This window comes from Typha angustifolia, chromosome 12 (assembly GCF_048772165.1).
Source record: "Typha angustifolia cultivar Huaian chromosome 12, ASM4877216v1, whole genome shotgun sequence".
Taxonomy (NCBI): domain Eukaryota; kingdom Viridiplantae; phylum Streptophyta; class Magnoliopsida; order Poales; family Typhaceae; genus Typha; species Typha angustifolia.
Genome location: NC_133250.1, coordinates 9,389,503 through 9,404,713, shown reverse-complemented (window position 1 = coordinate 9,404,713; position 15,211 = coordinate 9,389,503). Strand labels below are relative to the sequence as shown.

General features: G+C 38.5%; 5 protein-coding genes across 5 annotated transcripts; all 5 read right to left on the bottom strand.

Annotated features, from left to right (window-relative positions):
* Nucleotides 1–867: 867 nt before the first annotated feature.
* On the bottom strand, nt 868–1,456 carry LOC140772345 (uncharacterized). Its single transcript, XM_073114373.1, has one exon. It carries the CDS (start codon nt 1,275–1,277, stop codon nt 1,011–1,013), a length of 267 nt encoding a protein of 88 aa, XP_072970474.1. The 5' UTR covers nt 1,278–1,456; the 3' UTR covers nt 868–1,010.
* Nucleotides 1,457–6,460: 5,004 nt separating this feature from the next.
* On the bottom strand, nt 6,461–7,022 carry LOC140772148 (uncharacterized). Its single transcript, XM_073114067.1, has one exon. It carries the CDS (start codon nt 6,842–6,844, stop codon nt 6,578–6,580), a length of 267 nt encoding a protein of 88 aa, XP_072970168.1. The 5' UTR covers nt 6,845–7,022; the 3' UTR covers nt 6,461–6,577.
* Nucleotides 7,023–8,852: 1,830 nt separating this feature from the next.
* On the bottom strand, nt 8,853–9,452 carry LOC140772328 (uncharacterized). Its single transcript, XM_073114350.1, has one exon. The coding sequence runs from the start codon at nt 9,252–9,254 to the stop codon at nt 8,985–8,987; it is 270 nt and encodes an 89-aa protein (XP_072970451.1). The 5' UTR covers nt 9,255–9,452; the 3' UTR covers nt 8,853–8,984.
* Nucleotides 9,453–13,011: 3,559 nt separating this feature from the next.
* LOC140772400 (uncharacterized) lies at nt 13,012–13,605 on the bottom strand. The gene has a single exon (XM_073114456.1). It carries the CDS (start codon nt 13,395–13,397, stop codon nt 13,134–13,136), a length of 264 nt encoding a protein of 87 aa, XP_072970557.1. The 5' UTR covers nt 13,398–13,605; the 3' UTR covers nt 13,012–13,133.
* A 706-nt stretch (nt 13,606–14,311) lies between these two features.
* Nucleotides 14,312–14,942, bottom strand: LOC140772346 (uncharacterized). Its single transcript, XM_073114374.1, has one exon. The coding sequence runs from the start codon at nt 14,736–14,738 to the stop codon at nt 14,469–14,471; it is 270 nt and encodes an 89-aa protein (XP_072970475.1). The 5' UTR covers nt 14,739–14,942; the 3' UTR covers nt 14,312–14,468.
* Between the last annotated feature and the right edge of the window lie 269 nt (nt 14,943–15,211).

The window sequence follows — 15,211 nt, the reverse complement described above, 5'->3', positions numbered from 1 at the left end:
TATCTTTTGAGGTGGGAAATTTTGGTTGAGGAGGAAGAGTGGGGAGGAAAAGAAAGGTTTGTTGAGTGATTTGTGGCAAGATTTGTGGCTGGGAGAGAGAGGTTTATGCACGAGAGAGGGCCGGAGGAGGAGGCGAAGAGACCGAGCGAGCGAAAGGGATTAGGATTTAGAAATTTGGGAATTAGGATTTGTGAGTAGTGCTCAGTAAATATATATACCGAGCTTATCAAGCCTAAGCCTGCTCCAGCTCAAACTCGGCTCGAAATTAATTTCAGCCTCAAATTGAGGCTTAGACTTGGCTCAATTCTAGTCGAGCCGAGCCCAAGCACTAGTCGAGCCGAGCGCTCCTTTATTTTGATACCCCTACTCTCATATCACTCAATCCACCCTTGAGCTACCCCTGCCCTTATAGCTTTTGACTTTTAATGATAAAAATAATAGATTTAAATCATATTAAAGATAAATTAGAATTAATTTATATTTATATTTATATGTATATTTATTTTATTTATTAGAGAGCGAATGTTTAGTTATTAAAATTTGGCTAGAGGTAGCTAACCAATTGCACGAAAAATCTGAACTCAAATAAGGGCTTAAGAAATAGTGCTCTTTCCGGTATGTTCTTGTTTCATGAAACTTATGGTGAAATAACTAAACCAGTAACAGTCAATTTGGGCAGCTACTCTTTTCCGTTCATTACCATGAATTGAAAATATTTAATTTATAATGTTTATTGATCAAAGAGGATTCATTCCATCTCAAACTTTCAGATGGATTTTTAGTATAAACAATGTTGCTTTGGATTGGATTGAGTTCTAACAGTTAATTTTACATAACTTTCACTTGGATTTAGTAGATAGGAATTAATAAGAGACTATGAAGCATCACTAAAGATTTGCCATATATATATACACGCAAAGAAACTCTCCATATATTTTACAATTGCAAAGTCCCCCAAAATAATGAAATAATAATCTTTGCTTTTAACCCCCCTCTCTTGCTTCTAAATTCTAATTAGGACCCCAGCAGCTCAAGTACATGACAGTCCTCAAAGACTCCTCTGCCTTCTTGGCCTGCTCATCCACCCCTTTCCTCCTATCCACTGCAGAAGACATCCTCTTGGCCTGAGAAAGAGATCCCATGTTGCTGCTCTTCGCCCTCTGGTTCAGGGACCTAATTGCATAATTCCATCTGCAGAGCACTGCTTGGTCTTTCAGAGCTTCCACTGCTCCAACACTTGCAGCTATCAACAAAGAAGCTTTGCTTGTAGAACCCATCTTTTCTCTTGCTCCTCTAACGGTGAAGTAGATTTCTGTGGCTCTTTTTGAGTTAATTTGATGAGAAAAGTTGAGAAGCAAAGCATGTATATATAGAGAGAGAGAGTTGGAGGAGAGGTGGTGGTTTTGGGAATCCACTTCCCAGATACAAGGGGCTGGTTGAGATGAGCACACGATTAGAAGATAGTGGTCTAATGGAAAGTAGTGAGATAGTGATAAAATATGTGAGGTGGACCTGTAACCAAACTGTGCTGCAAACTTGCTTTGGTAGATTAAGACTTTAAGTGCTAATTAACTAATTAAATGTAGCAATGGAAAATATTAGGACCGTATATTCGATGTGCCTTAAACTTCGTTGTCATCAGGTAGTAATCACCTAATTGGTTTGCAGTTACTGATAGTAATCCTTTAAATTGTGGGCTGCTCTAGGTTTCTGAAATCTGTGGCTCAGTATGGAATGGAATCATTAGATTAGACCATCTCTTTTTGATTTAGATGATGAAGATAATTAGAATTAGCATCATGAAATTGCATTACAGTGGGAAAAGCAAGTTAATAGAACATTGTTGTAGTCAATTAATATTGAGAAGGATGATAATTAAGTTTTAAAAGGAAATACTTCACATCCCTAGTATATCATGTTGGCATCTAATATAGATGTTGCATTCGGTATCGACTAACTCTATGTTCGCCAGCACACCGATCACTCACATTTGATGCCTCGATGCATAAGGCGTGCATTCGATAGTGCACTCAAACAGATGGAATCAAATTCAAATCAGCCCTAGAATATAAGAAGGATAAAAAGTTGAAAAATTGTCCACCCCATCATCATTAAAGAGAAATTTTATATAACACCTTGATTTATAACGTAATTATGATTTATATCCTACATTTTTACTATTTATAAATCGAGCTCTATGATTTAGTAAATATGTCTAGAAAACACCCTAGATTAGATTTAAACGAATAAGTAGAGAAATTTTATTTTTAAAATGGCTAAAATATACTTAGTATGACTTGCTTAAAATTATTTTTAAATTTTTTTAGTATATTTAATTTAACTCAAAGATTTAGTTAAGCTTACATATATTTACCAAATTATAGGACTCAATTTATAAATAGTAAAAAGTATAGGGTGTAAATTATAATTTTATTAAAAGATAGAGTGTTATACGTTATCTATGCTCAATTTGAAAGATTTTTATGAACTGTTTATAAGATATTTGTAAGTAGAAAACAAAACTAGAATGTTCTTACTGAGTGTTAAAAGGAAAAAATGGAAGGGGGAGAAACAAAACCAGCTGCTCGTTTCTATTTGGTGAACATTATATGCAATAAAGTCCAAAACCGAGGAGGAAATATAAAAAGACTTCTAAAAGAAACCATTAAACAAACCCAGAGAACACATGGCCGCCATGCCGACGGATTCTCCTCTAGACAATGAACCCACCCACCCTTCCCTCGGTTTCCACTTCCCACCCAATTGTTTTGCATACAAACACCTACATTTTTTGCTTATTACACCGAATCTCATCATACTTGGCAAACGAGTGAACGAGTGCTTTTTTTCAGTTATATGGCGATATGCGAAAATGACCCTATGAATTGAAAAAACTTTATTTTCCTCCTCCCCCCTCACCCCAAGAGGAGTTTATTTATATAAATAACTCCACCCAGACGAGAGAAGTCACCAAACTCGCGAAAGAAAATCCCCGGAGCTCCTAAAGAGATCGCCGGAGAATGTGCAATGGACGTGACTGCCGGAGGGATACCACCTTCCGGTCGCTGCAGGGGAAGAGCGCCGCCGCCGGGAAGCAGCAAGGTAAGGGGAGGGAAGACCGAACGGCCTCCGCTGGTGTATCTCCGGTGACGCTGGCGCCGGGAAGTGGGAAGGGTGGCGGCGGCGAAGAGGGGAAGAAGGCGAAGAGAGAGGCGGAGAGGGTGGAAAAGGTTATGCTGTTGCTCGTTTGGGGGCCCAATTAATAGACCGGCCCAAGTAGTAGGTTTTATAAAGATTATATAATTTAGATTTTCTTTTTTTTTTGTCGATAGAAATATTTGTGTGGGAATTGGTATGGTTGTAATTTTTTGTGTGTTTTATTTTTTCATGATATGATTAAATTGTTAATAAGAGTGTTAGTTCCAAATACTCATTATTAACTCATCTGAAGGTAGGGTAGGTTAGTCATTAGATGGTCTTTGAATAGTTAAAGAGACTAATGATGTATGAATATTCTCAAATTTAAATTTCAACAGCATCAATTTAATTTGGACATCATTAGATTTCTAATTGTATTAAAATAATTACAGTTTATCATTATATAGCTCGGCCGAAATGAGTTTAATCACTCTCACATAAAGTCCCCCATCTCTTCTCTTGCTCCTCGGAATCCAAGACCATGAGTTAATTTGTATGTTAATAAATCAATTTAGGCCTCAACAGGCGAGTAAATAATAAGTTAATTGTTCATTAACCTCCTAATTTATCTTAAAATTCAGATACTATAAAGTAAGCAAATCAACGTTTAATGTATTTTAATTACTATTATCATAAAAGTGGTATTTTTTCTGTCCAATACCTTCTCAGTCGCATCACGAGGCAGAGCAACCTCTGTCGCCTCTATTCTTTATTCTCAGCACAGATCTCATTACCAAATTCCTCTTCCTTGCTCAGGATAGCAACATGATTTGTGGTATCAGGCTCTTATTGAAAAATGATAACAAATGGAGGAGTTTTTTAGTGGTGAATTGGTAATGGGAGTACGAGTTCATGCATGTCAGTCAGAGGAGATGAGGGATGTTTCAGAGAAAAGAGATTTTTTTTTTTTTTTTTTTGAAAAACAAAGAGCTATGACCAGCTATAAATTAATGGACGGTCGAGGCGTTGCCGCGTCGACAAGTAGAAGATTACACAGCTCAGATGGAACCTGGGTTAGCCGTTCGGCGTAGCAGTAGCCCGAGGCCACCCTCGCCTTCGCTGCTGCCCAGTCTGCCACTGCATTGGCTTCCCTCCCTACGTGGGCAAGCCGGACTTCCACGAATTCTTTCGCTAGCTCCGCGCACTCCTGCGCCAGATTACGGACTCGCCATGGACAGTGGTCCACCTGCTGCATGCATCTAATGGCCTCCGAGCAGTCCGTTTCTATCACCAACCGGCTTTCTCTGCTCGCCACCTGCAGGGCCAATCTGATGGCCCAGAGCTCGGTTTGCAACGCCGAGACGCCCGGGCACGGCTCCCATGCCGCCTGGACTAGCTCACCTTCAGCATTCCGGAGGATTGTCGCTGCACCTCCTTGGTATGCGCCTGGCTTGAACGAACCGTCTGTGTTGGCTTTTGTCCAGCCCGAGTCCGGAGGTTCCCAACGCTTCCTCCTCATCCTTGTCTTCCCTTGCCTCTCTTCTGTCTTGAGCCCATACTCCTCCGCCATCGCGACGGCAGATCGGACCACTGCTAGCTCCGCCCTCCTCTTCCGGCCAAAGACCACTTCGTTTCTACTTTTCCAGAGAGCCCACAGCGTGCAGGCAATCTTCCCTTTGATCCGGCGATCATTCTCTTTGGTTGTACCCCACTCTCTCATGATCCAGTCTTGGTCTATCAACGCTGTCTCCACCCCTTCTCTGGACCGCAGAAGCTCCCACACCTCTCGACTGTATCTACACGTAAACATGAGGTGGTCCGTCGTTTCAGGAAACAACCCGCACATTGCGCATCGTTCCTCGGCACCCACATGGATATAGTGGAGGTAAGCACTCGTTGGGAGCCTGCGCCACAGCAGTTTCCAGCAGAAGACTCTGATCCGTGGGGCGACCGGAAGCCGCCAGAGGTTTCTCCAGCCTTCCCATCGTTGGTCACTCTGAGGAAGAAGAGAGTAGTATATGGCTTTAACCGAAGGGGTTCCCCTTGGGTGCGGCCACCATATCCATCTGTCCTCACTGGTGGCGGCACCCATGGGGAATGTTGCTATTTTGTAAGCCATCTCAGCTTCGGCCTCCCTAGTTAGTCTCGCCGTGGACCATTGCCTGCCGTTGGTGATCTCCACCACTCGCAGATTTTCTTCCATGACTGCATTCGCCCATTCCTTCGGCTGCCTGCACCACGGGATCTCGTGCAGCCAGGGGTCGTAGGCGGCGCTCGTGTTTCGACCGTTCCCTATCAGAACTCTGCAGCCCATTCTGAGCTGCCTGGCGGTTGTTGTTAGTGCCCTCCACATCCAGGATGGATTTTTGCTCTTCGGGATCACCCATGGGTGCAACAACCCATACTTGGCCTGCATGATTCTGATCCAAGGCGCCGGCTCTCTGTTTAACATCTTGAACACCAGCTTGCCCAGATGCGCAGTTCGAGCCTCTTTTAGCCGGCGGACACCAAGTCCGCCCTGCCGCTTCGCCGTAGTCACCTGCTCCCAGTTCATCAGGTGAAGGCCGTGGCCATCGTTATTCTTCCACAGAAAGTTTTGAGCTTTTTTGGTTATCTCGTCCAGCACCCCGTTCGGCACCCACGTGCTTCCCAGCCAGTAAGCCGGGATCGCAAGCAGCGCGGCGTTGATCAGGGTTAACTTGCCTGCTTGGGAAAGGAGCGACCCTTTCCAGCCCGCTAGCCGTCTGTCGATACGCTCCACCAGCTCCTGATGCTCCTTCACCTTCACTCTCCGGCCTGAGATAAGCACCCCAAGGTATTTGAATGGCATGCCTGCCACCTGCAAGCCTAGTTGGACGCTAAGCTGTCTGCCTTCATCTTCCCCGATCCTGCTTGGCAGATACAGCTCCGATTTGCTGTAGTTTACCCTCTGGTTGGTGATGAGTTCATACCGGCTCAGGCTATCAAGAATGCTGCTGGCATTTGTCGCAGAAGCTTCCGCCATGAGCAGCAGATCATCTGCATAGAGCAGGTGGGACAGATGCACATCTCCGACCCGATAGCCGCTCAGCAGGCCTCTATCTACCTTCTCGTTAAAGATCCTCGATAGGACTTGTGTAACGATGATGAAGAGGTAGGGAGATAGCGGATCTCCTTGTCTCAGGCCGCTCCGGGGCGTGATCCAATTCGTCGGACACCCGTTGATCAGCAAGGCGAACCTTGGGGACGCATTTCAGAGAAAAGAGATGAGAGAGTGCGCTGATGGAGTGGTCGCTAGTGGGGATGTCATAGCGTGAGGGAGTAAGAGTGCGAGAGAGAAAAGTCACTATAAATTTTCCTTCTATTTACTCAAAAAACTCTATTATATTACAATTGCAAAGCCCCCCAAATTAAATAAGAAAGCTTTGCTCTTCACAACCCCCTCTCTTGCTTCTAAATCCTAATTAGGACCCCAACAGCTCAAGTACATGACAGTCCTCAAAGACTCCTCTGCCTTCGTCGCCTGCTCATCCACCCCTTTCCTCCTATCCACAGCAGAAGACATCCTCTTAGCCTGAGAAAGAGATCCCATGCTACTGCTCTTCGCCCTCTGGTTCAGGGACCTGATTGCATAATTCCATCTGCAGAGCCCTGCTTGGTCTTTCAGAGCTTCCACTGCTCCAACACTTGCAGCTATCAACAAAGAAGCCTTGCTTGCAGAACCCATCTCTTATCTTGCTCCTCTAAATGGTGAAGTAGATTTCTGTGGCTTTTTTTGAGTTAATTTGATGAGAAGCACTGAGAAGCTAAGCATGTATATATAGAGAAAGAGAGAGGGTTTTGGAGATGAGGTGTTGGTTTTGGAATTCCACTTCCCAGATACAAGGGGCTAGCTTTATTAGTTTAAGGTGGGCAGAAAACTAGTAGTATTAGAAGACAGTGGTCTTGGGAAAAGTAGTGAAATAGAGATAAAATATGTGAGGTGGACCAGGGAGGACTTGTAACAAAACTGTGACGCAAGCTGGTTTGATACAGTCACTGAGGCATTTATGATTGTTAGAATGCATAATATAAAAATTATCTTATCATAATTTAAGATTTAGAATAGTTATGATTTAAAAAGGGTATTAAAGCAGAACCATTTCAGAGTCTAAATCTTAGGAAGACTCGTCTGTCATTTAACATAGAAAAAACTCTGTCGATTTAAATTAATTTCACTTCAACTCATATGTGAGTGAGTTTTTAGTATAAAATTTAAGAAGTGTAGTTATTTATGACAAATTATGCTGTTAGAGTAGCGAATTTGATCTTGACGTCTCTCACCTTTTATATATATATATATATATATATATATATATATATATATGGTGTAAACAAAAAGAAAAACGTTATATAACTATTTTAATTTTAACTTATCTAATAATTTCTTTAAAATAAAAGTATAATTACATAATATTTTTGAATAAAAAATTGTAACGGATAACTAGTGGAATAAATATTCGAAAGGTTTTATAAAATTGATGGTTAATGTGCATCTAAGTACAAATGGGTTCCAATAAATAGAATTATCCTTGTAAATTACCTTAATCCTCGTGGGCACAAAATAGTAACCACTAATTGAATAGTATCATTTAAATTGTGTGCTGCTCCAGAACATGGTTTCTAGACACAGTTAAAGTTTCTGAAAAACATGGCTCAGTACAGAGTGGAATCAAAAATATTCTTTTATTCTGTCAATTGCTATTGCTGTGAGAATAAAATTAATTCAAGATGAGAAACATAGAGTATTTTGATAAATTTAAAAAAGAAAATATTAATTACTCCTAAACCTTCTAAACTATAGCTCATTTTCATCTAAATTTCCTTATACTTTTTGTGACAATTGGACCTCTTAATTATCTAATATCTTGCCGTATTCCTCCTCACATCTTCTAACTCAATGGCTAGGAAAAGCAATGAGGTTTTTCTTTATTGTTGTTTTTTTCTTCTTCTCTCCCCTCTCTATCTTCGTTTTCCTTTCTTCTTATCTCTCTCTCTCTCTCTCTCTCTTTGTTGTAGCTCTAAGCCATTGAGGTCGTGGGTTTCCTAGTGGATCTTAATCTGTCTCTAATCCCCCTTTCTCTCTCTTATCCCTTTTTTTCAGCAATAAAGCTTTCTTCTCTACTATGTCGTTTCTTTATTCTTATAGCTCCAACCCTCCTTTCTCCTTCGTGGCCTCTATCAGAATCTTATGCACTGCCTTATCCTGTTGTATTGTTCTCATTCTCCTTTAGTTATCCCGAATATAATTCTAGCTCATATTGTGGACATTGACATCTTTATATCGTCTCTCTTACGCCTCTTGTTGCCACTTCGGGTGTTGATCGAATGAGGCACCACTAAAAGCTTAAAGTGTTTTTCCTTTTTTATTAAGAAGATAATAGGTATTAGTTAGAAGGGTGATTTTTCGAAAAAAAGTTAACACTTTTATCTGCTCCATGATTCTTGAAGAAATATTGCTATTTTCTGACATATTCTTGTTTCATGAAACTTAGGGTCAAATAAATATTTAATTTGTGCAGCTACTCTTTTCCATTCATTATCACGAATAGAAATATTTAATTTTATATAAATATTGACCAAAGAGGATTTATGCCAGCTCAAACTTTCAGATGGAGTTATAGTATAAATAATGATGCTTTTCGATTGGATTGAGTTATTTTACATAATTTTCACTTGGATCTAGTAGGAATTAAGAGACTATAGTTTTCAATTTCATAAAGCATCACTAAAGATTTGCCATACATATATATATACAATTGCAAGGTCCCCCAAAATAATGAAATAATAATCTTTGCTTTTTTAACCCCCTCTCTTGCTTCTAAATCCTAATTAGGTCCCCAGCAGCTCAAGTACATGACAGTCCTCAAAGACTCCTCTGCCTGCTTGGCCTTCTCATCCACCCCTTTCCTCCTATCCACAGCAGAAGACATCCTCTTAGCCTGAGAAAAAGATCCCATGCTGCTGCTCTTCTTCGCCCTCTGGTTCAGGGACCTAATTGCATAATTCCATCTGCAGAGCCCTGCTTGGTCTTTCAGAGCTTCCACTGCTCCAACACTTGCAGCTATCAACAGAGAAGCCTTGCTTGCAGAACCCATCTCTTCTCTTGCTCCTCTAATGGTGAAGTAGATTTCTGTGGCTTTTTTGAGTTATTTTGATGAGAAGAAATGGGAAGCTAAGCATGTGTATATATATAGTGGAGGAGGAGGTAATGGTTTTGGAACTCCAATTCCCAGATACAAGGGGCTGGTTGTTTTAGCTCTAAGGGGAAAAGGTTTTAGGTGAGCCCACTCCACCACTAGAAGAGAGTGGTCTAATGGAAAGTAGTAGGATAGAGATAAACTATGGGAAGTGGACAAGTAACCAAACTGTGATGAAGCTGGTTTGATACAGTAACTATAGTGACAGATAGTATTTTACAATAAAATATATAAATTATTGTTCCTATTGGACAAGTTTAAGGTTTGAGACTAGCAAATAATTTGACAGCAACTAACAGTTAATACTTTTCTTTGTGGCATGACTATCTTGGCATTATTTTTTCTTTTTTTTTCCTCTAAAATAACAGCATAATTACTTAATATTTTTTTAACAACAAAAATTAAAGGATAAGTAACGAAATAAAAATTTGAAATTGTTTATATAATTGAGGGTTAAATGTGCCATGAAAAAAATTAAATACGGAAAAAATGGGTTCTAATTATAACTATCCTTACATAAAAGTACCTTAATGATAATAGCCACTAATAATAATTGATTAGTACTTACGAATAGTTTCAATTTATATTGTGTGCTGCTCTAGAACATGGTTTCTAGACATAGTGAACTTCTCTGAAATTCATGGCAGAATGGAATCATTAGATCATCTCTTTAGTTTTTTATGATAAATAAAATTAGAATTAGCATCATGAAATAGTCATTCCACTCAAACAAAATTAAAAAGACAAATTAACATTTGTAGTCATAGATCTTATAAAGGTTAAAAGGAAAAATACTACTCATCTCATAAATATATTATTAACATATGGAAAGATTGTAACGATGGAAAGAAAAAAAAAAATCGTCCTACCTCCTCTATACTTTAGCCTTATTAGATAATTAATTAAATATGACTTCTGTATTTCATACATGGTGGACAAATAAAATGTACAAGTCTTTGCACCACACAAGAATAGATAATAAAAATTAAAAATTATATTAGATATTTAAATTTTAGACTTGTAATAAATTAGGCTCTAATATTATTTAAAATCAATTATTTAAAAATTTAAGTTATTAGGTAGAGAATTCATAATATATATCATATTTTAACGCAACCAAATTCACTTTATTCTCGTAATTTTAATTTTTATCACTATTACATCCTAACACTTTTGATTAAACATAAAATACTAATGCCACTAATAAAAATAATAAAATGACTAGCTTTTGTTAAAAAAAGCCGGCACACCGCGCGCCCCATCCCCGCGCCCCGCTTGCCCCCCCCCCCCATCCACTCGACTCTCGCGCAAGGTGGTCTATCGCCTTGGCGGGCCGCTAGAGCACCAAAAGGCGCTAGACGAGCTGCGTGGCCCGATAAGGATTATCCACTTAAAATAACTAACCCATTATATATAAAAAATCCTCTCTCTTGATTCTCTCGCTTAGTGAAACCCTAAATCCCTAACCCTTTTCTTGTCCTCTCCAGCTCTCCCTATCACGACAGATGGCAGCAAACGACAAGGCAACTAAGGCGGCGGCTTGCGGCAACAGCGACGAAACGAACGAACCTATCGAGAAGCATTAAGTGAGCCAGCTTCGCAACCGAAGTGCCACTGGTTCAATGGTGTTCATTTTGCCCTCGATGGCTATCCTGCCCCTTTAAAATTTCTTGTCGTTGGCATGTCTTGTAACCTCTTTTCCAATTAATAGAGAATCGCAAACTTGTTTGCCAAACATTGTATTTTGCTTGTCTTTTCTTTGTCGCAATCCAAAACAGGTGCATCGCCTGGGAAACGAACGGCTGACTTAACTTTGCTACTTGAAAATTGAGTGCCGCGCGGTGTTTGTCTATCTCAAAGACTTAGTCCGTAACATGACAGCAAAAGTATGGTCACTGTCCTCTTTCCTTCTTCTCTCACTTAGTCACTCTCTCATGATCTCATATGTCTCTCTCAATCTCTCACACAATCTGAAGGGTTTTTTTGTTTTCAAATTTCAGTTATTTCTTAAACTCTTAATCAGTTAATCTATTGGCTATTAGTTCTTAATTTAAATAAATCAGTAATTATCTGCAAATCTATTGAAATGTTTTAATCGATTAATCACTTAGTTTGTTAATTTGTTAATCAGTAATCACTTAATTTGTTGAATGTTGACTAATGATTGCTAATCTATTATTGTATATAATGTAATTATGTGCAAATTTGTTGAATGTTGATTAAAATTTTTGTATATAATGTATATTCTGTATTACATAAGTGTTTTTTTTATTTTTTTGTATTAAAAATTCTAGACCGTCTTGTCACTCGCCTTCCGCCTAGGCACTAGGTGGTGGGGTGATCGCCCGTGGCCGCCTTTCAAAACATTGGCAATAAGTAATAAAAATTTGTATAGTGTTACGAACCTGCCTAATCTGATTCACAATGGTTCTAAACTTGATGAAGCTCATAAATTTCGAAGGGATCTGCGAACAATATAACGGACAGATCCTCCTGAATTCTAGATATGTTGTTACTCTTGGAGAAAGCTTTCTGACGAATATAAGATCCCAGTATTTATACGGTTAGATCTTAAGTTATCAACCAAACAGTGGCTAAAGGTTAATTGTAACAACCCAATTCCCCCCAAAAAAAAAGTTACATGGCACGATGTGGCTGGCCACAGTGTAGCCGGCCTCGTGCCATGCTGTGGCAGGAGGGGAGCGTGCCACGCACCCCCTCGCATCGCCGCAGTCAACCGTGTGATTACGTTGGAATGCACAATTTATACTCTCTATAACTGCGAACGCGTGCAGGTGTTTGAACCGCCCCGTTCGAACACGGGTCAATGGCGTTCGAACGCACAATTTGCGTTCTCTGTAATTACGAACGCATGCTGGTGTTCAAACCGCTCTGTTCGAACGCAGGTCCATGGTGTTCGAATGCCCCCCTAGCAAAAGATATTATTCTCTCAAACAAACACAAACTATATAAATAGGCTCATCCCAATGATCCCAATACTGTATAGTGAATCCAATTCGACCAAGTCATATAATATAATTAGGTGATTTTTATTTAAATTACTTTAAAATTTTAAATTAAACAAATTACGAACTGTAAGAGGAAATTAACAATCACAACGTATCAGTGTAGATAAAATAAAGTTTAAAAGATAAAGTAATATTTTATCCAAAATACAAAGGAAATATTGTATTTAGCGCCCAAAAGATAATCAAAATAAAAAAATTTATCAAAATATCCTATCTTTTAATTTTATTATTATTCACACCATCTAATGGGAGCTAATGAAATATTCTTAAAACAAAAAACTAAAATATATAAAATATCTAATATTTAGATTTAAAACTAATTCTTCATTTAATTTTAACTTAGCTTAGAAAAACTTATTCATATTTATTCAAGGATATTAAGGTTATTTCTTATGTATAATTACTTTAATTCATCTATATAATAAATAATTATTAATAAAGTTAGTGTCAAGTGTATGTTTAAGGCATTTTAACCAATATATATTATTTTTTTCTCTAAAAACTATCTGACATCCACTGTCACCAGTTTTATCAAGCTGAAGGCTGAGGGAAAGTCTACCTATGATTTAGATTGAGTAGAAAATAAGAAAATATTTCTCAATTCTATGATCATCCCATTGTAGATCTGGAATTATAGAAGCATCACTATAGATTTGGCCTATATATACAAAAAAAAACTCTATTATATTACAATTGCAAAGTCCCCCAAATTAAATAAGAAAAACTTTGCTTCTCTTGCTTCTAAATCCTAATTAGGACCCCAGCAGCTCAAGTACATGACAGTCCTCAAAGACTCCTCTGCCTTCTTGGCCTGCTCATCCACCCCTTTCCTCCTATCCACAGCAGAAGACATCCTCTTAGCCTGAGAAAGAGATCCCATGCTGCTCTTCGCCCTCTGGTTCAGGGACCTAATTGCATAATTCCATCTGCAGAGCCCTGCTTGGTCTTTCAGAGCTTCCACTGCTCCAACACTTGCAGCTATCAACAGAGAAGCCTTGCTTGCACAACCCATCTCTTCTCTTGCTCCTCTAATGGTGAAGTAGATTTCTGTGGCTTTTTTGAGTTACTTTGATGAGAAGAAATGGGAAGCTAAGCATATGTATATATAGAGGAGGAGGAGGTAATGGTTTTGGAACTCCAATTCCCAGATACAAGGTGCTGGTTTTTTTAGCTCTTAACTGTTAAGAGGGGAAAAGGTTTTTGGTGATCCCACCACTAGAAGACAGTGGTCTAATGGAAAGCAGTAGGATAGAGATAAACTATGGGAAGTGGAGTAGTAACCAAACTGTGATGAAGCTGGTTTGATACAGTAACCATAGTGACAGATTGTATTTAAAAATAAAATATATAAATTATTGTTCTTTGCGACAAGTTTAAGGTTTTCGATTAGCAAATAATTTAACAGTAATTAACTATTTGAGTATAGTATTGCTGAATTGTAGCTATATATTAAATAACTAATTACACCTGGACTCTATTTTTTGCTTATAGACTTTTCTTCGCGTCATATCTTAGCATTATTTTTTCTATTTTCTTTCTCTGAAATAACAGCATAGTTACGCAATATTTTTTTAACAAAAAACAAAATAAATTAAAGGGTAAGTAACGAAATAAATATTTAAATCTAATTCTTCATTTACTTTTAACTTAGCTTAGAAAAACTTATTCATATTTATTCAAGGATATTAAGGTTATTTCTTATCTATAATTACTTTAATTCATCTAAATAATAACTAATTATTAATAAAGTTAATGTCAAGTGTATGTTTAAGGCATTTTAACCAATATACATACTTTTTTCCCTAAAAACTATCTGTTAGTGACATCCACAGTCAGCAGTTTTATCGAAGCTGAAGCTGAGAGAGTGTCTACCTATGATTGACATTGAGATTGAGTAGGAAATAAGAGAATATTTCTCAATTCTATGAACATCCCATTGTAGATCTGGAATTATAGAAGCATCACTATAGATTTGGCCTATATATTTCTAAAAAAAAAACTCTATTATATTACAATTGCAAAGTCCCCCAAATTAAATAAGAAAAACTTTGCTTTTAACAACCCCTTCTCTTGCTTCTAAATCCTAATTAGGACCCCAGCAGCTCAAGTACATGACAGTCCTCAAAGACTCCTCTGCCTGCTTGGCCTGCTCATCCACCCCTTTCCTCCTATCCACTGCAGAAGACATCCTCTTGGCCTGAGAAAATGATCCCATGTTGCTGCTCTTCTTCGCCCTCTGGTTCAGGGACCTAATTGCATAATTCCATCTGCAGAGCCCTGCTTGGTCTTTCAGAGCTTCCACTGCTCCAACACTTGCAGCTATCAACAAAGAAGTCTTGCTTGCACAACCCATCTCTTATCTTGCTCCTCTAATGGTGAAGTAGATTTCTGTGGCTTTTTTGAGTTATTTTGATGAGAAGAAATGGGAAGCTAAGCATATGTATAAATAGAGGAGGAGGAGGTAATGGTTTTGGAACTCCAATTCCCAGATACAAGGTGCCGGTTGTTTTAGTTCTTAACTGTTAAAGAGGGGAAAAGGTTTTAGGTGAGCTCACCACTAGAAGACAGTGGTCTAATGGAAAGTAGTAGGATAGAGATAAACTATGGGAAGTGGACTAGTAACCAAACTGTGACGAAGCTGGTTTGATACAGTAACCATAGTGACACATAGTATTTAAAAATAAAATATATAAATTATTGTTCTTTGCGACAAGTTTAAGGTTTTATATTAGCAAATAATTTAACAGTAATTAACTCTTTGAGTATAGTATAGCTGAATTGTAGCTATATATCAAATAACTAATTACACCTGGACTCTATTTTTTG